Source organism: Myxocyprinus asiaticus, chromosome 30 (genome assembly GCF_019703515.2).
Source record: "Myxocyprinus asiaticus isolate MX2 ecotype Aquarium Trade chromosome 30, UBuf_Myxa_2, whole genome shotgun sequence".
Taxonomy (NCBI): Eukaryota; Metazoa; Chordata; class Actinopteri; order Cypriniformes; family Catostomidae; genus Myxocyprinus; species Myxocyprinus asiaticus.
This window is the reverse complement of record NC_059373.1, coordinates 26,264,180-26,289,459: the sequence shown is the minus strand read 5'-3', so window position 1 is coordinate 26,289,459 and position 25,280 is coordinate 26,264,180. Positions and strand designations below refer to the sequence as shown.

The window sequence follows — 25,280 nt, the reverse complement described above, 5'->3', positions numbered from 1 at the left end:
AATCCATGTAAACATCCGCATTAAGTGTAAATGCCTTTTGCTCTGCCTATTGCGTGCATGCCTGTTTACTGCAGCGCATCTCTGTTTGTGCACACTGCACAGCAACTGTCCGTTTGACAAATACGGCACGTTTTTCTCATGGACAACAGAGAACAAGCTCTGAACTTAAATAAGCCTAACACACTTCCAAATACAGAGATAATGTGCAGTTTACCCTTACTGTACAGAACTAATGATATAAATTCTTTCTACACTGAAAGTACTGTAACTGAACTAAGAATCCATTCAGGACTTTAAACAGCTGTGAAATAGCGAAGTTAGCCATTAATAAAAGCATGATCTTGTTTCTTTTTATTCAGCATTATATATGATTGGGCCTGTGGAATATCGTTCAAATTTTTCACAGTAATAGTTACTAGAAACTGGTTTCCAAACTTCTGTTCTAATTGACAGATTCTTCCAGATCTGACAAGTGTCCTTAAAGTGATAGTTCAGCTATAAATTAATGCTCTGTCATCATTTCCTGCCCTCATGTTGTTCCAAACCTGTGGGAATTTCTGTATTTTGTGGAACCCAGTGCTTGAAGTGGGTGGGTACTCACCAATACACCATACTGGCACTTCTCTAATTTAGACTACAGAGTACCGGCAGTTTTACTTGCATACCACCACTTCTCAGAGTCTCTCGGTACGATGTAAAGTCTTTATTTAAAGTGAGTGATTCAATGAGGCCTGCCAATCACTTTTATCTGACCTTCCAAATGATTTTGATCAAATCGTGGTGTTAAACACCCGAGCGCTCTCTGAAAAAACTCAGCAGTGAGTTTAACAACACTGAACACGTGCAACAACAGCATCGGTGGTCGGCAAGCGATCCGTGGGCCAGTTCCGGAGAAGCGTGCATGTTTAAGCTGGTCTGGGCATAATTCAGTTACACTCTTCTCCAAAACATGAACCAGCAACTTATAGGTGAGCGCATTTTATCACGTCTTATTCAACCAAATGTATTTATGCAAATTGTTTAGCTACTGGGTGCAGTCAAATCTACAGTCTTAAAAAAAAATGTCAAAGCTGTTATATAAGTGATGTCAGCTCATATGCACGACCTTTTTAACAAAAGATAAATCGATGATGAAAACCGAAGCTTCAAAGAAAATACACAGGAAAATTGGCTCTTTATTCTCAATTCTTAGTGCTTGTAAAAAGATTATGTGAAGTGTCACTGAACTTGCCTTTGCATAAATCGTGACAGTGTTTGGTTCTATATACAGATGTGTGTCATTCACAATCCTGAACATCATCAAATCAGTTTGTTCACCGTTTCTAATTATTATTATCTGCATATGTGTCTGGCTCCTGTGTGCAAATTCATGTGTGCGGGACAAGAAAAGGCTAATTGTGCCCTCATTGAATGGGAGGATAATAAAAAAAAGAAGAAGAAGAAAAAAAAACTCTTTTTTTATTTTTTTTATTTATTTATTTTTATTTTAGGCTACATTATTTTGTGTAAAAAGTCAGTTCTACATTAGATTGCCATTGTTCTCTTATGTGGGTTGATATTGTCAAAGATACAGCCTTAAGCAGATCTAAATGCTCTTCCTCAATAAAATGCTTTCATAAACAATGACCCTACATTGTATGTTTTTATTTTCAAAGTAAAGTTTATCAAAACCTATTTGTTAGTTGAGGGTATGTTTGTTCTTCAGTCAGATCTTTAGAAGAAATTTACAGCTAGACCACAGCTAGTTTTTCATGTTAACATGTTAGTTACAATAAATGTGTTAGGCAAGATAAATATGAAAAAAAAGTTTGGCCCCAGTTTAGTTTTAATCTGGATAATCTGGCAACTGCAAGAATTTATCTTGAATTTATCTTGTTGAAGAGCCCTTCCATATAGTATAAAACCCCAAGTTTATTTATTTATTTTTAAATAAACATATATTGGGAACAAAAATAGTCTCACAGTATCATCTATCTTCCAAAAAAAAAAAAAAAAACTTTTTAATAATATGTTTAATACTAACCTGAGAGTACCTGCACTTTTTTTCTTCCACTTCAAGCACTGGTGGAACCCAAAAGATGTTAGACATAATGTTAGGGGCTGACAGTCTTGGTCACCATTCCCTTTTAAAATATGGAGGAAAAACATGTAGTGAAAGTAAATGGTGATTGAGGCTAACATTCCTTTAATTGTGTTGCATTGAAGAAAGAAAGTCATATGGGTTTAGAACAACATGAGGGTGAATGATGAAAGAATTTCCAATAATAATAATAATAATAATAATAATAATAATAATTATTATTATTATTATTAAATTGTTATTATTGTCATTATTATTATTCTGTAATACATGTTAAATGTGTATTAAGTAATGAAATATTGAAGATTAAACATCCATTATGTTACATATGAAAGCTATTTGAGTATTCTTTTAACTGGATACTTTATCTTACTCAAGTAATTATTAACATCGTTACTATTGACTAATGATGTAATCATTTTTTTCAAGTAATTGTACATTTACTTAAGTACAGTTTTTGGCTACTCTAACCACCTCTGCTCACTCGCTAATAGAATACTTTATAAAACAGAAAATAAAAATAACGCTGGTTGCGTGGATGTTTATCGACAATCAATGGAATTCAAACTCGCAAATGCATCATATCATTTTGCCAGTGATGTAGAAGGTCCTTACTAAGTTTAACACGTGTGCAGCTTGTGAACAACTACTGCAGGTGAATAATTTTCCAACCAAAAGAGTATCAAAACACTTTGAAGCGGTAGCCTATATGAAAACACATAAAAAATGTACCATGGCATTTCCATGTTTTGTTTTTTTTGTTGTACCATTACCTGAAAGTACCCTGTAAATACAATGGTATATGAATATGGCAATCATATATCAAAATGCCATGGTAGTACCATAGTATTCTATGAAAGTTTTTACTCTGACCATGTGCTACATGGACCGCTATCTCTGTTGCGTAGCTTCTTCATGTTTACTTTTGCGACTCCCGCTGCACGTGTTTACATGCGCTTGCTCCAGCAAACATTGACAGGGGAGAATAGCGTGATGAATGACGACACTCAACTTGGAGTTGGCGGCCTCCCTGCAGCCAGGACTTCAGCCCAGATAAGCCAATTCGGTAAAGCGGCCCTGGCAAGTACCATCACCAATCCAGTTTAAATCCAATTTGATTTAAAATCAGCATTGCCTAAAAATTGTAACACATAAAACAGTTGCTTAGTAGGAAAGCAAAAATCTCTGAGCAGCCTTCTATTCTGAGATGAAATGATTTTAATGTGCATCCTCAGTGCCCATATACAGATTAAATTTGTCAGTGGTGGGTCACATTATTCGGCCACTGTCCTCTGTCAGGCCTCATTGTACCATCAGCCTCAGAGAGCAGATCCTGAGTGACACTCACACACCTTCCTATATATCTCGAAACACAGACAATCAGACTCACAGTGCTCAGCCGCACAGGGACCTTAATGCAGCAGAAAATGTGGCTAATGATGGACTGCTGTGGGTTTATAAAAATAGGAAAAAATAAGCCTTTGACATGACAAGATATGACCCACGCTTGTCCTGTTAATTCATCATTTACTGGCCTGGGATGACAGCTCTAAAGAGATGATAATACTACTTGGTGGCATGGTGACTGGAGGATTACTGTAATGCAAGGAAGAAAAGACCATTTTAGAAAGTAGGTAGTGCACCTCATGCTAATCTGTTAATTAAATGTCCTGAAAAACACAAAACAATCTTTACAATGCAATCTTTACAATGTAGATTCAGTGGTCCCAAAAGTATCTGGACACTTAAAAATACGGACGTCACTGCATTAGATAACAAAATATCAATGCAAGTGGCATTTTTTTAAAAAGAAAAATAGAACACTTTTCAAGGAAAACATTTCAGAAAAATAAGTATGTTAGGTTTCAAATGATAAAAAAATGGACAAGCAGAGTTTCAAATTAAGACTAAAGTATTTGGACACTTTATGGTTGTCAAACTTGTGATTACTCTGTAGGAACACCTGCGATAACTTGAAGCTAACTGATTTCATACATCCACTTAAAATGCATTGGAACCAATTGGCTAAAAGTGTAAAAATGGCTCATGTACTGTAAAGTTCTGGGAAAATGTCTAGCATCATTGTACTCAGGGTCTGTATGCACTTGATACAAATCTTGTGGCCTTTTATTTCTCCATGAATTCAGGACAGATGTCTTTTTAAATTAAACTGTGGGCATTATGTCAAATTGTGGGCATTAAGCCAGTATGCCTCATTGGGTTTGCGTGTCTGGTGAGAAGGAGAAATATCAGGTTTGTTGTAAATTAGCCTGCAGAGCTTCTTGACACCCAGTGTTGTGCTCTTGTGTCTCGCTACCTGATTCATGCGGCCTCCCGTTTTGTTTTTTCTCTGGGTTCGTTTGGCAAGTCAGTGCATAAATGCATTATGCATTTCACATCACATCATGCTCATTTCTCCTCAGCTTTAGAACATCTCTCAAATCCCATAATCCTTTACTGCACAGCGCCCACCCGTCTCTCTCTCTCTCTCTCTCTCTCTCTCTCTCTCTCTCTCTCTCCCCCTCTGTCTCTCTCTTTCTGTCTATGTCTCTTGTTCCTCTTGCTTAAATCTCCCCATCAGGAGGTCCCTTGTGCTCACACAAAAGCACATACTTGCACATTGTTCATACAAGCTCATGAGGTCCACATGTATACCATTTCCCAACCATCACACACAGATTTGCTCATGTGGAAAGGTGTTTCTAGGATCTGCAAGAATTAAGCTACAGATCTGCTTACCGCATTAGTAATCAAAACAATGTGGAGCACCCAGGCTTTTCAGGTACAGTCTGGCAGGATGAGTTCAGGCTTCTGTCACAATCCGAGGCCGGTTACACCTGGTATGAACATCTGTCTAAGGTGATCCAAGACATTTTTTGCTGTCCTTTATGATTGTTGCTTGTCATATCGGTGAGATTTTAGGTAAAGGTCATGGCAACTGTACGCTGCACATCGTAGCCAAGACTTTCGCCCCATTCATCCCAGTTGACAGCACTGACTGCATGTTTCATCTCATCTGGACATTGTAGAAGTAGTCGCTCTGCAAGACTGCAATGCAAAGTTTCTGACACTGCCAGAAATTTGTCAGAGGCTAAGATTCATGGCAAAGGCTATTGATCGGCCATCAGTAAACATGCCACACTAAGCGATCAAAGACTGCTGAATTTGTCCTACAAGAGAAATCTTTTACAGTCTCCAGAATTTGTCTCAGATAGCAAAATCATCGGCAAAATTGCACAGTGTAAACCTGGCTTCAGACCAGAGGTTGTTAATTAAAAATCTTCGTCATTTACAGATTTTTTTTTTTTTATGTTGACGAATAATTCCAAATGCTGTCTGTCATTTTGACAGTATTTTGACATTTTGTAATTTTTTTCTTGTTAAAGAAAACAAAGAAACATTTGAACCATTTAAAAATGAAACAGGAAAACGATTGAAACCTGTTGCAACCATCTTAACCATCATTACATGGTATGTGCAGCTTCACTAACAAACTGCTTCCCTTTCAAAGTAATGATAAAATGTAATTACTTATTTTCTTTATCAGTAACTCTAATGTAATTTGTTTCTTTTAAAAGTAACTTTCCCCAACTCTGTGAGTTAATAAATAGAACTTGCATGTTTCACCAGACTCATGCTTGTCAGTCATGATTTTTTATTTTAAAGGGGTCGTGACATGAGGAATCAAATTTTCCTTGATCTTTTAATATATAAGAGGTCATTGTACTATAAAAACAGACTGTAAGTTCAGAACTCAAAACTTCCACCTCACTGCAAAAAGAGCATTTGTTGAAATCAAGCTGCCAAAACGACTTGTTCTCTACTTCTTCCATGTTGTGATGTCACACTGTGGTAGACATTTGCATCTGACCGCCTCCACAACAACACATCAACCTGCTTTAACTTCTGTAGCCCCACCCAGTAGCGGTGAGCAGTGAGACGGCAAAGAGAGGGTGCTTCTCATTTCGGAAATTGTGCATCCTCCTTTCCTTTCCTTGCTTATTTTCCTTGTTTCCTTGCTCCACCCTCTTAGAAACGAGGAAAGGATAGAAGGAAAGAAAATGAGGATGGAGGAATCAAAGCATGATGTATTTGTAAAATGGAAGGTCCTGCTCACTCAAGCGTGACTTCAAAGCGGCAACTCTGCGCAAGTTGCATTACACGTTTGATGTTATGTTGTTGAAACTTGATTTACTGATATTTTCATTATAAAACCTAAAAATTCAAGATGCACAAAGTATGTGAAAATTATGGTTTATTTAAACCGCAAAGGTGAAACATGAATTAAAACTGTTGTGTCAGATGAATTAAAACGGAATTAAATCTGTTGTGTCAGATGTGAAGGTGGAGGACAATTTATGCGTGCGTGAAGTGCTTTGACCAAAAAGTCTACCGAATAGGATGCTCCTGTGTTTCTTCGCTCAAGCATCCTCTTTAAGCTTCCTCTGTCCTCAATCCTCACCTTATTGCTGTGCATTCATCAAATTGATACGTCCTTCATGATGACAGACTTTGATCAGTTTTCATGTCACGGGCTCAAGAACGGAGGAGCGAGGAAACGAGGAAGCACAATTTAGGAATTGAGAAGCACCCAGAGAGCAGGTCAGTCAAGAGCAGAGAGCCAATCAGAACAGTCGGTATTTACTGTCAAGTGTTAAAGGAAAAGCAGCACCAAAACTGAGCGTTTCTGACAGAGGGTCAGAATGAGGGTGGAAAATAATCATGTTTTACAAATAAATGACTGTTTTTTTGTGTAAAAAAATAACTTTACTAATATTATAAGTGAACCTCAAGGAACATATTAAAATAATTTAAAATGGCATGTCGTGACCCCTTTAAGTAACTTGTAGCCTACGTTTTGCCAAGTCTGGGTTGTTGTAGTCCTAAACATAGTCTATGACTCAAAAATGATATAGACTTATTGTATACTGTATACTAATGCTATTAAAGCATGAATAACATTCCATAGTGTAAATATATGTTAGCTGGGTTACTTCTTAAAGTAATTAAATAATTTACTTACATTTCGATGCTGGTTCAAGTTGGCAATGCTGGTCTTTTCAACAGGGCAGGCTGTGACTCAACTGTAGTGCACCAGGAGGAAGAGCATGGCATTTTTGATAGATCATATTTTAATCCATGGTTATATCCAATGTTTGAGTGAATTACCTTTTTAGGGTGATTTGTGTGCCCATATGTCTTGTTGATGTACTGCTGATGTTTTGGACCAATGGATTTGAGGAGTTGAAAAGATCCCTTTCTTTTCATCCATTGTGGTTCACAATACACCATGCAGAGCTCAGTAGTACATGGTTTTCATTCACGTGCCATACATCTTTATGGAGGATGGGAGGTATTGAGACTTTATTTGCAAGGGACTGGTCCATTTTTCAAAAGCGTCCATTGACAAGGATGGATGAAGTCTGTGGGGAGTAGGGTTTGAAGCCGGATGGAGGTAAAGTTGTATTGTACCCAAAGCCCAGTAGGGGAACAGAAGAGCACATGTGGAAAGGGATCCTGGGAGCCTACAGGTTGATTGGGATGCAGGAGGAACATAAATTCGGCAGGAGATTAGAGGGAATTGAGACATTTATCAGAGGAAGGGAATGTTGCCTTTGATTGGGTACTTTTCTGGGTGGCTCACCATCCGCAAACCTGCTCTCATTCTGTTCTCTTTCATTTCCAGATCTCTCTCTCACTCTGTCTCTCTCTCTCTCTCTCTCTGACAGGTGCGGAATGATTTGACCAATGAGCTGGAAAAGGCAGACATCCAGATTGCAGACACAGAGAGTTTCTCTAACGATCCTTGTGTGAATGTGAAGAAACTGAAGGTAAGGAATATCCCAGCCCCCACTAACCAAACACGACTAGCTAACAGCTCGCAGTGGCCCAGTCATATACATGTAAGATTTCCTTGGATCCTTGTATGTTAAGTTATAATTGGACTATACTACTGGTCAAAAGTTTTGAAACACTTACTCATTCTTTATTATATATATATATATATATATATATATATATATATATATATATATATATATATATATATATAATTTTTTTTTTTTTTTTTTTTTTTTTCACATTTTAGAATAATAGTAAAGTCATCAAAACTATGGAATAACATAAATGGAACTATGGGAATTATGTTGTGACCAAACAAAATCCAAAATAAATCAAAACTGTGTTATATTTTAACATCTTCAGAGTACTCACCCTTTGTCTAGAATTTGCAGACATGTACTCTTGACATTTTCTCAACCAACTTCTTGAGGTATCACCCTGGGATGCTTTTTAAACAGTATTGACGGAGTTCCCATCTATGTTGGGCGCTTATTGGCTGCTTTTCTTTATTATTTGGTCCAAGTCATCAATTTCAAAAACTTCTTTTTTTTTTCTTTTTTTTAATTACATTTTAGTTTTATAATGAAATAAATTAAAATGTTGGTACAATTATATTTTTGTCTACAAAACAAATTATAAACATTTAAGCATACACCTTCAGATCAAAAGATTTTTAAGATCATGAGAAACATTTCAATCAAGTGTTTCAAAACTTTTGACCGGTAGTGTGTATTTACAATATGTGATGATGGCGGGTTTAAATGATTGAGAAGTCCAGGAAAGATTGCTCAGTCACAAGATAGCACATAAGTGCAGTGATGTTTATTGCCCCTGGTACACACCATCCATAAATTATAGCCCCACATTTAACACAATATAATGTACATCAAACATAATCAACAATATAATCACACACATGTACACCTAAACTCATCCCACTATGATGATACAAAAACTATTGGTTATAAATATACATGGAAATACACTGATAATAATGGTTTCTACCAATAACCTGTTTGACCTGGAAGTGGAACCTGAAAACAGAACAGAATAAAAGTGCACCATGACCTCACTTCCGGTTTGGACTGTGCAGCATCTGCATACACGGAAGAAGCAAAACAGAGAACAGAATGGTTTGGTTGACAGCAATGAAAAACACAAAGGGGACCCTTCTCACCTCAGGCCCAAGGGCAGCTGCCCACCCTGCCATCCCTGTTGTTACGCCACTGCATTTGATTTATCATAGACAGCAATGAGATTAAATGGAGGGAAAATTATTAAGTTTGACCTTATTTTCATCTTTTTTAATTAAGTCTCCTGCTCCTCAGTTTTTTTTTTTTTTCTGCTGAGAGAAAGATCTAGTAATGTCACATGGGTCTTCTCTAGAGTTTAAGGAGATAATTTCAACATCTTAAGGGCCGTTCAAACTGACGCAGCACATCAAATAAAACAGAACGTAGGTGTCTTAAGACACATTTTAACAGTTAAAGTTATATTTAACTTGACACGGTTTGCATTTAAAAGTCAGAGATTTCAGTAAGAACTTGAACATTTATCATTACATTTTTCTAAGACCAAATTATCTAAGCTGTGCTATCCACATCTCCTGAGCTTTGAAAGAGCAACCTCTGAGCATTAATATTTTCCAATGGACATTACAGGTTTAGCATTGGCTGAAAGTTTAAGATATTGCTGAAATACTCAATAAATGTTAAATACTGTACAGTATATTTTGGTTTGAGAAATATATATGTGTGTGAATTTGAAGGCTCATAAACACGTGAAGTGGAAAGAAATGCCACCATAAATTTATTTGGGGACTGTTCGTTATCTGAATATTTGCAGTATTGCACTTTGCACTTTCGAACTAAAGGTTTGCTCTCACCTTTTTTGCTGAGTCTTTTTTTCTCCACAGCATTTTTACACTCACCGTGAAACTATTATGACTTCTATTACTTGCCTGACTTAGTACCTCCATTATCACAATTCCCTAAATGGCGGAGAACTGCTGAAGAATTGTTTCTTCAAAATCTGCAGGGTCAGATTTTTCACAAGTTGAAACCACCTCTGCATTTTTTTTTTTTTTTTTTTTTACCACATTGGGTTATATTTCACATTGGCACAGCTTGGACTTACAGCACTTGGGGCAGCAGCTAGCAGCTTTGCCAAAGAGTTTAGAGACACAGGTAAACAGATGTTTAGACATCTTGGTAGCTTGGAATATCCCAGCATGATATGAGAATATTCCAAAGAGCATCTTGTGGGCTTTAATAGAAACAAGGGAATCTGACCATTGGTACAAAGAAGTTTGCCTATTTGATTAGTGACCTCACCCCGATCTAACAGTGAATTTGGAAACAGTAGGTTGACTTTTCTTGAGCTGAAATCGGTCTGTGCTTACTGGGTGAAATGCCCACAGAGGGGCGCAAAAGCGAGTTGTAAAGTGAGTTATTTTTAGCTGTAAATGATGTAATACAGTGAACAGGAATGCATATTTTATTAGTCAGTGCAATAAACATGTAAAGTTATAGATGAAATGGAACCTCTGAATCACGCTCATCACTGATTATGTGAACGCAATTACTTCCTGGTTTCAACGTGGGACGAGAACCCAGGTCTCCCACACTGCTGATGCAACACGATATCAGTGGCATCACAGAAGAAGGTAAACACATATGAACCGATGCAAAAATGTCTGATGGGAGATGCAACTTGTCAGTAACTGGAAAATGTGGCCCATCCTAGGGTACTGGAACTGTCGGAAGTAACATGCCGACTTCCCGTGTGATCATATTGGTGGCCTAGAAATAGAATCTTAAATAAATCGTACTCGTTTAATGTCGAAACCTTTCTAGTTACTTTTTTTTTTTATCCCAAAATTTGTATGCTTCCAGTATAAAATTAGATTTGAATCCAAGATTCTAAATTTATGTAGCAGCTCAATTACTTTTTTTGCTTCGCTGTATCTGCTGTAGGTGGCCAATACCATTCACTGTTTAAATGTGGGAAAGCTTTGTAACAAAGGTCTGTATAAAAAAGCAAAGCTACTGGTGACTGAGGTCTTGGGGCATTGGCATGGATTCATGCTGCATTTTGCCAGGGTGGAAGAAGCTTGTGGTTGCCACAACTCCATGACAGCTGGAGCCACATACACAGCTGGGAGGATTCAGGTTAAGTGTCTATGCCATGGGGAGTAGCAGTAGGCTTTCTAATGGCTGCTGGTTGTGAGACAAGATGTTCCTGACCCGAAGTAGTCGGCCCCTAAAAGGGATGCAGCAGTATTCCACACAATAGCTCCAATCTCTCAGCATGCTCTTTAGCACTGCTGAGGCGCACAGGTGATATTGTCGCAAATTAGAAGTCAAAGAGACACATCTGAAAGAAACTGTCACAAGTCACACACAGTTTTGTATTGCATTCACTTTGGAAGCGTGTTTGAATGCAGCCTCATTGTGAACACTGTTTACAGTCGTTGTTGCTGTGTTTGCCCCATACATTGCTAAAAATCTCTGTCTTAATCAGTATTTTGGTGTTGTTTTCCAGTAAAAACATCTAAACATCCTCAATATTTGCTGAAGAATCAAAATGATTAGTCTTTTTTCAGGGAAATCTAAACAAATAGAGTGAGGTTTTTGCTTACAACAGTAACATGTACAGAACTATTTGCCAATGGTGTATGAAAAATTTATTTGTTTTTCCTTTGAATTAAGTTTATTTTCCTTACTACTTTGGCAAATAGCTTTTGTTGTTTCTAGAGTCTTCAAATCTTTTGACATTTCTCCTTTCAAGTAAATGTATCTTTTTGTTCTGAGTTTGAATGTGACCCTATTGTGAATGCTGCTTACAGTCAATGTTGCCAAGTTTGCCGCTTAGAGCAAGTCTGGGATCAGTTTAAATGTATCCGCTGTGATCTTACCTGTAAATGCCACTGGTTTCAGAGCTGTCAACAAATCATTAGCCCACACACTGGAGTCATTATTTTCTCTCTGGCTTGAACAGGATAGTTCTCATCTTGAGCAGCTCATTAGTTGTGCATGTTAAATTCTCCACCCTCAGCCTTCTACTTGAGGATGCCGTCCAAAAGGAAATAAGATTCAGAGATGATGTCTGAAACTTGCCGTTGGCCATTTCAATATCCCAGCAGCTGTGGCAGTTTTTTGATGGATGAGACTGCAGTGCCCCTCAAACAAGTCTGCTTGACTTCCACCTGAAATTTATGTTGGCATTTGTCAGAATCAAAGGCAATATAGTTAAGAGTGTGGAGAGGAATATTGAGAGAGTATGCAAAATTAAAAAAAGGACAGAGGCCAATAACCAGGCCCAAACAAAATCGCCCTAATGAAAAACAAAACAAAACAAAACAAAAAAACAGCATAGATGATAACAGCTAGACCAGCACAAAATTTGCTCCAACCAGCCTAGACTATCATGGGAATTGGCTAGGCTGGTCTACCAGCTAGACCAGCACCAAACCTGACTAGACTAGCATGGCAATTGGCTAGGCTAATCCACTGGCTAGAAAAGCACCAAATCAGCACTAACCATCATAAAGCATCTTAGACCAGGATGAGAATTGATCATGCTGGTCTTACCGTTTCACCAGCACCAAACCAGCATAAACCAGCCTAGACCAATGTGGGAATTGGCTACACTGGTCCAACAGCAAGACCAGTATAAACCAGCATGAACCAGCCTAGACTTGCATGGGAATTTGCTATGTTGGTCCACCAGCTAGACCAGTACCAAACCCGCACCAATCATCATAATCCAGCTTAGATCAGCAATGGTAGTTGGGTCCACCATTTAGACCAGTAACAAAACCACCACTAACCATCTTAGACCAGGATGAGAAATAGCAATGCTGGTACACTTGCTAGACCAGCACCAAACCAGCCTTGGTCAGCAGGGGAATTGGCTATGCTGGTCCACCAGCTAGACCAGCACCAAACCATCTTAAACCAGCCTAAACTAGCACTGGAATCAGCTATGCTGGACCACCAGCTGGACAAGCATCAAACCCACACCAGTCATCATAAACCAGTTTAAACCAGCAATGTTAATTGGGTCCACCAGCTAGACCAGCACCAAACCAGCATAAATCAGCCTAGACTAGCATGTGATCGGCTATGCTGATCCACCAGCTAGACCAGCACCATACCTGCACTAACCATCATAAACTAGCTAAGACCAGCAAGGGTAATTGGGTCTACCAGCTAAAGGGAATCGGCTATGGGAATCGGCAATACTTGTCCACCAGCTAGACAAGTACCAAACCCGCACTGACCATCATAAACCATCTGAGACCAGGATGAGAGTTGGATATGCTGATCCACCAACTAGACCAGCACAAAACCAGCAAAAACCAGCCAATACTAGCATGGGAATTGGCTATTCTGGTCTACCGGCTAGACTAGCAACAAACCAGCATAAATCAGCCTAAACTAGCATGTGATCAGTTATGCTGATCTACCAGCTTTACCAGCACAATACCTGCACAAACCATCATAAACAAGCTAAGACCAGCAAGGGTAATTGGGTCCACCAGCTAAAGGGAATCGGCTATGGGAATCGGCAATGCTTGTCCACCAGCTAGACAAGTACCAAACCTGCACTAACCATCATAAACCATCTGAGACCAGGATGAGAGTTGGATATGCTGGTGCACCCACTAGACCAGCACCAAACCAGCAAAAACCAGCCTATACTGGCTATGGGAATCAGCAATGCTTGTCCACCAGCTAGACAAGTACCAAACCCGCACTAACCATCATAAACATCTGAGACCAGGATGAGAGTTGGATATGCTGATCCACCAACTAAACCAGCACCAAACCAGCAAAAACCAGCCTATACTAGCATGGGAATTGGCTATTCTGGTCCACTAGCTTGACCAACTCCATACCAGCATAAACCAGCCTAGACTAGCTTGGGATCAGTTATGCTGATCCACCAGCTAGACTAGCAACACACCTGTACTAACCATCATAAACCAGATAAGAACAGCAAGGGTAATTGGGTCCACCAGCTAAAGGGAATCGGCTATGGGAAACGGCAATGCTTGTCCACCAGCTAGACAAGTACCAAACCCGCACTAACCATCATAAACCATCTGAGACCAGGATGAGAATTGGATATGCTGGTCAACCAGCAAGACCAGCACCAAACCAGCATAAACCAGTCTAGACTAGCATGGGAATTGGCTATTCTGGTCCTCCAGCTAGTTTCAATCTGTATTGTCGACAGAATTAGAATAGCCCATAGCAAATGACAGATGCGTTCAGAACATTTTTTAGTTTCCATGGATTCAGTCTTGGCATGCTTCACACAGTCTTGATGAGCTTACAGAATGACTGCTTGAGCTCCAGATCTCCTCCAGAGTCCCTCGGAGATGGGTGTCACACCTATTCCCATCCACTTCTCCCTCCTCTCTCGTCTGCCAGTGTGCCATGGACAGTGTTGGGTAAGTTACTCTAAAAAAGTAATTAATTACTAACTACTAATTACATCTCCTACAGTGTAATTAGATTACTGTACTAATTACTTTGTCTGAAAAGTAATTGCATTACTTATTACTAATTACTTTCTAAAACCCTTATCAACCACGACCAGATGAAAAATACAAGGATAGACATGAAACTGTTCTTTTAATTCTTTCAAATAAATCATATATAATCAAATAAATTATTAATGAGCTAGCCAAATAATTTAAGGGGGCAGCGTTAAATTAGAAAACACATATTTTAACATTAGACGTTAAATATCGATTATAAATTCACTATTGTTTTATATAGAATTGCTCTTTAGTCTATACAGTATTTAATGCAATTACATCAGAAGTAACTGTAATTAAATTACTGAAAAAGTTAAGAGTAATCCCTTACTTTACTTTTCAATGAAAAAGTAATTTAATTACAGTAATTAATTACTTAGTAATGCATTACACCCAATACTGGCCATGAAGTGGGTGAAGGCCCCTTGCGGTGTGTAATGCATATAGATCCAGCTCCAGTGATAGATTGAACCTCAGCGATGCGGAACTGGACGAGATGGCAACACAATGCTCTGAAGTGGTCTGAATTATTTAGAGACTCAATCATGCTGCATGTATGCTGGATACAGATAAAGATCTCTCCTTATGGATATGAAACAATTCACACCGCTGACGCTAATGTCACTCTGTAATAGATGGATTCACTCTGCATAATACAGTCTCACCCAGCAATGCTACACATCCTAGCTGTGGTTTCGGAAACTGCTAACGCAATTCTTGCAGCCCTCCGAAAGGAGTCAGGCTGCTCTGTGTTCTCATGAAAGGATTGCTTACTACTGCTCTTTTTATTTTAGGGCTTTTTTGTTGATGAGACAGTGAGCAAACCTACTGGAAATGATAGGGGGAAAAAGGCCTGGGACCTGGGATTAAAACTTGAATCAGCCACATACAGTATAAGCAGTACCACACAATATGTTGAAGCACATGCACTACACACTAAGCCATGTTTCTAACACTTCTTTGATTTTGTTGTCTTAGTGCAAATAGCACTTGTTTGCCCTGATATCAGTATTATTAATTGTGTTTTGTGTAAAAAGGATTAGCAGACGTTTTGGGACATATTTTACCATTTTTACCACTGCATTATTCACAACAGTTGCTTGTGGTTTCTTTTTTCATTGATTTCATTTTACATAATTAGTGTGTATTTTACATAATAAAGTGTATTATTTGAACTGTAAAGTTGTTTAAATCGTCATTTTAGGGTTTTAGGGTTTGTTGACATTACATCATTGTGGTAACGAAGTTGTAAAACTGGCGATAACTTTACACAGAAAAGGTTTGTGTAGTGTGATAAAAACATGATAAAAAAGTGATTTTATCACACTAAAATCATGTTAACATGCATATCCTTTATGTCCTGTGGCTATACTTTTGAAACAGTGTGTATTTTAATGTTCAAAAATGGACCCCCATTCACTTCCATTGTAAGTGCCTCACTGTAGCCCAGATTTTTGCTTTTTTTTTTTTTTTAAGAAAAGGAGGGACGAGTCAAAATAATTTTTTTGTGGCAATCAACATTATGCCACAAATGCTGTCGTTTGAGCTTAACTTGTACTGAACCCGGAACATTCCTTGAATGTTGCCATAGAATTACATTATGGGATAGTTCACCCTAAAAATAAATTCTGTCATTGTTTGCTTAAACTTATGTTGTTCCAAACCTGCATTACTTTCTTTCTTCTGTGGAACACGAAAGAGGGACAATTGCTTAGGGGGAAAATTATGATAATTTTAGATTGCCCTTTATGGGATTTGAACCCACAACCTTATGGTTACCAGCCCAGATCTCTGACTCTTAAGATCTTTTGAAAATGACATATATTCCATCATTATATCTATTATTCAGGTCTCATTATTCCCTAACCATTAACTACCTCTTTAATTCTATTCTTTGTCACTCTCTATAGGATAATGATGTTCGGATCATCATCGGCCAGTTTGATGAGAACCTGGCCTCCAAAGTCTTCTGCTGTGTAAGTCAGCCAGCTCCACACACAGTTGTATCTTTTTCATCATAAGCTAAAGGTACAGCTGATGGTTACAGGTTCAGTCTTACTGAAAAGTTATTGTAGAATTGATGAGATCGGAAGATATCTTTAACAAGCAGGAGATGTGCTACAAAAACATGCTTTTAACGGTCAATACACTTTGCACTTGGTTCTTCTGCAGACAAGGTAACATTTCTGTTAAATCCCTGATTTTATGTGCTTTCCAGGCTTATAACTTGAACATGTATGGCAGTAAGTACCAGTGGATCATCCCAGGCTGGTACCAGGGGAACTGGTGGGAACAGGCGAACTCCACAAACTGCACTACTAAGAAGCTGCTGACAGCCATGGAGGGCTACATCAGCGTGGACTTTGAGCCTCTCAGTGCCAAACAGATTAAAGGAATATCAGGAAGGGTGAGTGTTTGAAATGCTGTGTGATCTTAGATTCATTGCCAAATTAAATAGTTTCGCAATGTGAGCTTTTCCTGCTTATGGAAACTCTGTTGGAAGGATCAGTTTAGATCATCATGAATTTTTAATGCTGGTCCAGGCTAGTTTATGGTGGTCTCGCTGGTTTACAAGCATAACCAAGCTGTTCATGAGCACAACTTAGCTGGTGAAGCTTGTCTTCAAGCATGGTCTTTCTGATTAAGCTGTTTGACCAAGGTGGTCTTTGGTTAAGCTAGTTAAAAAGCCTGGCTGGGACACCAGTACACCAGCTTCCATGCATGGGGCTAGCATCCAAAACACAACATACTGTATACTGGTCTTTTCAGCAGGGAACTTCTGTTGCTTCTAAATGAAAATTCCTTTAATACCAAACTTACTGTCTTGCTATACTCAGTTTATTTAGTGAATTTTTGAATGTGCTGTTTAAAACCCACCCCAACACCAACACATTGGCACAATTTAAACAAATTGTTAGACAGCATTGTTGTATCTGTCTGTCTTCAGACACCACATGAGTACGAGAGGGAGTACAACCGGGAGCGAGAGCAGAAAGGGGTGGAGGCCAGCAAGTTCCACGGTTTTGCCTACGATGGCATCTGGGTTATAGCAAAGACCCTCACCCGCGTCATGGAGCTCCTCAGGCACAAGGAGAGGCATGATATGTACCACAACTTCACAGTGGATGACCGTGAGGTGGGCAGGATGGTCCTGGATGTCATGAATGAGACCAACTTCTTTGGAGTGACAGTAAGTTTGTGCTTTGTGTTTGTGCTATTAGATGTTCTATGAATCTAGTTTTAAACAAGAACATTCCTGCACAAACATTTGCAGGAAAACGTACGTGAACCCTTTGGATTTACCTGGAGTCAGGAGCAGTTTTGTGCAGAGTAATAATTAAAAGTAGCAGTAACTATTTACCACTACTTAAAAGTAACTAACTTACCAGTAAGTAAATTTTTCAGTTGCCTGACATTAGCCTAGCTGTTTTTAAAATGGTATAGCTTTTCCACTAGCTGGCTACTTTTCCCAGCAAGTAGCGGTGTAGCATTACAAAATGATACACCACACACAGTCAACAGTCAACTAAGGGAACTGAGACAGCAATCAAACACACTCTCCTAGAATGTTTTTTCTTTCTCAAGTAGTGTTGGGAATTTATTTCAGCAAAACATTTATTGATTTGGATGTTTTGTTCTAGCAATCTGGTTCATTCAGACTGTTTGTTTAAATAAACTGGTTAAAAAATAGATCAGGTTATTACTTAATAGTTAAAAAAAACAACAAAAAAACCCTGTGTGTCTTGGGATTTTACTTGGGATTTTTAATTGTTTTTATTTTTACTTTTCAATTCAGATTTGATTCAATATTTAATTATATTAGTTAAACATATTGCCCCCTTATATGGCTTCAGTGTGGTTGTCTACTTTTTGTAGTTTGTAGTGTACTTAACTACCTTTTCAAAAGGGTAGCTTGACTAGTTTTCTTTGCAAGTTAGATTACATTTTCAAAGTAGCTTCCCCAACATTCATTAATAATATTAAGTGTTTGAAATTTGTTACCTCACACAAACAGCACATTTCCACATTTAAATCAATGCGACGAGATTGACGGTGTTGTTTAGAGGCCCTACCCTATAAAAAGCACTCACAAAGTTTGAGTTTGCTATTTACAAGAATTGCCAGATTTTTGACTTTATGGATCTACAGTATGTGGGGGAAAACAGCACTTACAGTCCAAAAAACATTTGGAACGCTATTTCAACATGAAATATGTGATCTCTTTAGGGCCAAATGCAGTATCTAAAAGGCCCCCTCGGAATCCTGTAAGCTGTACCATTATAAGCTACTGGCATAACAAGTGGCTAGCAAGATCTATGCATGTCATTGTACTTTGAGCTGTCAAGTGACATTTCCTAAAGCTAAAGTATTGTGAAGGTCCATTTCATGATTGCTAAGTCAGAATGGAGACACCGTCACCGTGAATGGGAGAGATTTTGGTGATGCAAACTGCCTGTGAGTGGGAAGACCGGGAAAACATTTGAAAACCCAACTTGAAATTTGAGGCCAGTTACTCTAACATGCAATGTTATAGAAACACAGAATGAGATGCAGATAAGAGGAGGATATATTTGGTATGCAGGGGTTGTCCTGTCTGCAGACATCACCGAACGTCTCTATCTCTGTGCGTATGTTTGTTTATAAGAAAACTGCTGCAGGCTGGCAAAAGAGAGAATTAGAGAGCGCAAAAAGAAAGCAAGTCAGCAAATCTAAAGTCATGCAATGCAGCTGAACTGAACTTTCTCCATAAAACAATGAGAAAGAGATCTCATATTGCAGTAAATGTTGTTGGTTTGAATAAAGAATAGAGGTTAATGGGCATTGTGAGTATAAATATGTCCTCCAGCCCTCCATCTTGAGCTTTTATCTAGTAGTTATCTCTCATGTGTGATGTGTAGCAGAGTATGCTTTATGGTAAACAAAGCATGTGCCGCAAGACCTCAGTGTACAAGTTTAATGGGGACGAAGTAATAAAAAAAAACATATGAAAAGGAGAAAATACTGCTGGAAGACAATTTGTTAAAGGGATAGTTCACCCAAAAATGAAAATTCTGTCATAATTTACTCAACCTCATGATGACTTTCATTCTTCTGTGGAACACAAATGGAGAAGTGAGAATATCCGCTTGACTGGAGCTTCAAAATGGACAGAAAAGTAGTATCAAGTATCATGAAATACATCTTGGTGAATAAGTCTTCTGAAATCATACGATAGCTTTGTGAGTCGAGCAGACCTAACTTTATTTCATGACAGTTCATTCGAGAAGGAGCAATGTCAGATTTGTGAGCAAATAATTTTTTTGAGACGGAAGTACATACCGGTAATCGTATAGAAGAGATTTGACTCAAAAGAATGAATGTTTATGAATCAAACACCGCTGCTTCTCTCATAGTGATGTCAGGTTTTTAAATCAATCATTCAAACCAGCTATGTGAACCGGATAAACTGGTAAATGAGTAAATGATGACATAATTAGAGGTCACGTGACACCATGCAAGGAGCAGACATGTAAACCACGAGCTCTGCGCACTTTGCTAGTTTTTAATTATTTTTGTGGTATAAATCATTGAGATTCGACACATCCTACTACATATTTGTTCTTTGAAGTCAACATGGCAAAGAATTCAAAATCCTCGTGCTCTGGAGATATTAAAAGACACTTACGTGCTCAAGCTGAAACTTCTGACAGGCCCGCAGACCAGGGACTCAGTTTGGATGGTGCAGCGGGAGAAATTCAGCGTCAACTGGCAAGCATGTCTGTGATGCTGACGAAAGATGTTGCAGACTTGGAGGATCTCGTTGTAATATGTCGATCGATTACGGCGATGGAAATAAAATTCTATACGAATAGATTATCTGGAATCATCGGAGAGGGAATTGGCTGCTAATCCGTTGGCAACCAAGGCAGATTTACAACACGTTTTTGAAAAGTTGGAAGACCTTGAGAATCACGCTAGGAGGAATAACATGTGAATTGTTGGAATTCCTGAACATGAGGAGGGCAGAGATTTGGTGAAATTCCTGGACGAGCTCTTCCCGAGTCTACTCAACATAACAGGCCACAAACTGGAAATCGAGCAAGCTCACAGAGTCCTGACTCGCAGATCTGCTGTGGGAGACAGGCCCTCTCTTCAATTCTGGCCAAATTTCTCAGATCATCCGATAAAGATCTCGTGTTACGTTAGGCGAGTAGCAAAGGAAAGCTTTCTTGGAAGAATCACAACATTTTCTTGTTCCCGGACTTTGCGAACTCGACAAGAGAGAAACGTGAATCGATTCAAGGAATGTAAGAAACTCTTACATCAACAGAAGATTGCTTTTGCTCTGATGTTTCCGGCCAAATTGAGAATAGATACTAAGGATGGCCACAAAGTATTCACGTGTCCCAATCAAGCACTGTCCTTCATAGAAACATTGGGTGAGTAAGCCATTTGGTGATTTTCGTGTTGCTATCTAGTGGGCCTAACTCACTGAACATTCACTTGACTGTCTGAGGAAGCTGGGCACCATTTTTTGTTTCTATTTGTGTTGGTTCCGCCTAGTTTGTTTTGTGTAATAACACTCTTTCAAGAATCTCTTACATCAATGGAAGATCGCTTTTACACTGAAGTTCCCGGCCAGATTGAGAATGGATACTAAGGATGGCCGCAAAATATCTATATATTCACAACAAGCGATGTCTTTTATAAAGTTGACGGACTGAGAAAGTCATGGTGTGTTTTTATTTATGTGGTCTCCGAGTGAATTTGACTCATTCAATACACTCTTGACCGTCCGAGGAACTGGGACGCCTGTTTTGTTTCCTTTTGTGCTGGCTCCGCCTAACAGAGTTTGTTTAGTGGAATAAAACTCCTTCGAGACAGTTGTGGATGAATATGCTCGTTCCTTTGGCTTATGCCTCCTGTCGGCTGGAGTTTGTTTTGTCGAGTATTTTTGCAGGACATTGGGAGGATTACATCATCTGCTGCACTCATTAACAGCCGGCTCACTGGACATTCATTGACTGTCCGAGGAAACTGAATGACCTTATATATATATATATATATATATATATATATATATTTTATCTATGTGTATGTATGTGTGTGTGTATATATATGTGTGTGTGTGTATATATATATATATATATATATATATATATTTTATTATTTTTTTTTATTATTTTTTTTTTTGTGCGGGAATGTGTTTTGTGGAGGAACACACCTTCGAGACAGTTCTGTGAATTAAATCTACAAGTTCTTTGTGTTTATTCTACCTATTGGCTGAGGTTTGTTTTACAAAGTATTTTCTGTACTGTAATTTTGCCTCAAAATAGTTGTGCAGAAGCGCCAGACTTGAGCAATCTGATGGCTAAGTTGTCACGGGGGCTCTTGTAGACGTACATGGACCTTTTGAGTTTAGAGGTTGGCACTGTTGTGCGCGGGGTTAATGAGCACATTTTTCTTTTTTCTGTTTGTTTGGTTCAGGAGGGAGTTTAGGGTTTGATTGTTGCACTGATGTTGAAATGTGGTCTTTGTAATCTTGCTCTGATCTGGCTTTTCAGAGTCACATGGTCGACTGGTCTGTCCTTTTCGAAGTTGATTTACAATCCTTTGTGTGGAGGATTCTTACAAATTCCTGCTCAAAATATTGCATGTTTAATCATGAACTTTTATATCTTGAGACATGACATTCATTGTCATCAACATTTTCTACGTAAACAAGCAAGCATTTACATACTAAATATGACATACTTTCATAAATATTATACGTGCAAGTAACAAAACTGATTACCTGATTACCAATCATACTGGTTAATTCACTGGTTTTTCTACATGGATAAAACATTACACATTATGAGAAACCTGATTGTCAGGGTATATTATCAGGTTAAGCCTTGAATAGTTACCATTCTTAGTAGAATGAGATGAATAATACAAGATTAAAGATTATAATAATCGATTTGTCAGTTATAAGTGATTTCAAATCACTACACATATCTTAAAAGGTACATCAGGCTATAATCATTAATTTGTCAGTTATTAAAATGATCACAGGTTATATAAAACATACATGATACATAAGATATATCTAAGGCAACTACTGGTGATTAATACAGCTTATTGGCAGCAATTTTGAGACTGTTGCCTATTAAAACCAAGAGAATGGGATCCATGTGGTCTCTGCCGAGCTAAGAGAGAATGTCTTTGGAATGTGCAGATGGGGGAGAGGAGGTGTCCCGGGGGAGGAACAAAATGTCACTGTTTTAGGTCTATGTTGATTTCGGGCCTTGGGACTGTCTTCAAAAGTCTCCGTTTCCTGATATGGCTGCAGATTTATGCATTAAGGTCACAAGGTGTTACTTGGCCATTTGGTCTTACAGAGGGTTTAATTTTGTGGAACAAAGAAGGGTCTTCTTTATTGGTCAGCTCTGTCATTACAAACCCTAGTTTGAGATTAAGCAGGCATGGGAGAGATGGTCTCCTTCAGCAATTTAGGTGCCATGGATTCGTTTTTATGACACTCTAATGGCTCGGTGGGGGATCTCTCTGATCTGTGGAATGTGGTGTTGTGTTCATTTGATGGCTTCATTCATGGATAATCCTACAAAAGTCAACTGGTCTAAATCCGAAGCTTTGGCTCTGACAGCGTACTGTCCAGTAACGGCCTTCCAGCCAGGTGCCTTCCAGTGGCCCAAACAAGGCATTAAGTATTTGGGTGTTTTATTCCCAACAAATTTGTCTGATTTAGCTAGTTAATTTTGACGCTTTAATAAAAAGGTTTTTGAGCGATTTGGACAGGTGGGCTTCATTGCATTTATTGATGATTGGGAAGGTTAATGTTATTACAATGAACTGTATTCCAAAATTCAACTACCTGATACTGTCACTCCCTGTAGATGTCCCCCTCTCTTATTTCAAGCAATATGAGAGCATAGTGAAGTCCTTCATTTGGAATGGCAAGCGCCTCAGATTACATTTTCGTAAGCTGCATAGGCCGATTGACAAAGGTGATTACTGCTTTTGGAAAAGGTCATGAGGCATCAGTGTATTACTCCTTGTTAATTCAGTGTCTGGGGGACGGAGCCTCGACCACTCTCAAGAGATTATGGGAGAAAGATTTAACCTTGGAATTGGAGGAGGGAGAATGGGCTAGGATTCTAAAAAACATAAAGACTGCATCTAGAGACGCAAGGGTGTGCCTTATACAATTCAAGATTTTACATCGGTTCTATTGGACCCCCACTAAATTGTATAGGTTTGGTCTTAAAGACACACCCTCCTGCTGGTGATGCTAATCAGAGGACGGAGATATAACCCATGTCTTTTGGGGGTGTGTTGAGATGCAAAAGTTTTGGCTAAAGGTTCAGAGTCTGGTGTACGATGTGTTAGGCACTCATTTTGCCCCAGACTCTGTATCTTGGGCGATGGGGTGGTTATCGACATTGAAAGTAGACACATAAAGAGTTGGGCCTTAACCAGTGTCATGTTTAAGGGGCTGGAGGTTGGCTGGAGCACCCTCTTTTCAGGAGTGGTGCTCAGAGATGGGAAGGGTGTCGGCCTTTGAGGAAGGGGCATTTAGAAGAATGGGGAGGTACAACATGTTCGTGGAGAAATGGGGCGGGAATTTGTAATTTATGGATATGTGATTATTAGTATTTTTTTTAATTATTTGTTTATTTATCTATTTATTTTTTTTGTACATGTGTGTCTATATCATTTGAGACCACTGTGATGTTGTTGGTGTCAGGGTGGGATTGGGAGGGGGAGGGGTAATAGTGGGGGTTAAGATTAATTCTGTGTATATATGTTTTGTTTTACTTTACTCATATATGTGAATCAATAAAAATTGTTAATCTGAAAAAATTATGACATAATTCTAATTTTTGTGTGAATTATTCCTTTAAAAGTAGTTGTGAGGTGTTTACCAAATCATTCATAAAGGTTTGTTTTATCTGGTGTTGAGTTGGAGTCCATGTTAGTCGATTTCAAGTTAAATTGCAAGACAGTACACTTACAATTATATAGTTTTGTAAATTAAAGGGGATTTTTGGAACTGAGCCTCTGTCTTTAACCAAGTTTTAGTGGCTAATTATATTGGATATCGAATATTCATGATTTGTGTTCCTGACCTCACTAACCTCTTCCCATGAAAGCTGAATAATTGCAAAGATTTTTCCAGAACACAGTGTCGTAAAACTAGATGATATGCAATTTGACTACAGCAAATGTATTTAGAGGTTCCCCAAGGCCCAAGTTATCCTCCTACTGATGGCTGGATCTGTGGCCAACAGAACGAGGAGTTCTAGCTTCTCCATCAGACTTTGAGTCTTCTGAGTGGAGCTACCGATTGAGTGCCAGCATGCCCCAGGAAGTTAAACATTAGCTTAGAGAAGTCTCCGTGGAACATTCTGAGTTAGAGGTGGAGGTGCGCTATGCTCATTCGGATAGAGGAGTGTTTGAGACTGTGGGCCTGTGGCAGAAGTTTCTAAAATCAAATACAAAGATTACATTTGACATTATTTATTTGTATATGGTTAGAGCTCTGCAGTGTTAGCTCTGTGGTGCTCTGCCACTGCTGTGCTGATACCACAGCAAAATAAATATTTTAACCCAATTGAATGTGATTTATTAAAAAGATCAATGTGCCACAAAATAATGGCAAGACAGAAAACCTTTCTATTGCATTGTGTCTGCTGGCTGCATATAAACAAAGATACAGCGTGACCAGTGTTGTCCGATTTAAGAAAGACTTTACATCTTACTCAAATACTCAACCACTAGTCATTACTTTTAGTCATGACCGACTCAAAATGAAGCAAGAATTCA

General features: G+C 38.6%; 1 protein-coding gene across 1 annotated transcript in view; it reads left to right on the top strand.

Moving 5' to 3' along the window:
- LOC127420807 (gamma-aminobutyric acid type B receptor subunit 2-like) overlaps positions 1-25,280 on the top strand; it is a 382,579-nt gene that overhangs the window by 246,368 nt on the left and 110,931 nt on the right. The window contains exons 4-7 of the mRNA XM_051663355.1: positions 7,810-7,911; positions 16,382-16,447; positions 16,690-16,878; positions 17,419-17,661. Of these exons, the coding sequence (XP_051519315.1) occupies positions 7,810-7,911; positions 16,382-16,447; positions 16,690-16,878; positions 17,419-17,661 (600 nt within the window). The remainder of the gene's footprint in view (positions 1-7,809; positions 7,912-16,381; positions 16,448-16,689; positions 16,879-17,418; positions 17,662-25,280) is intronic.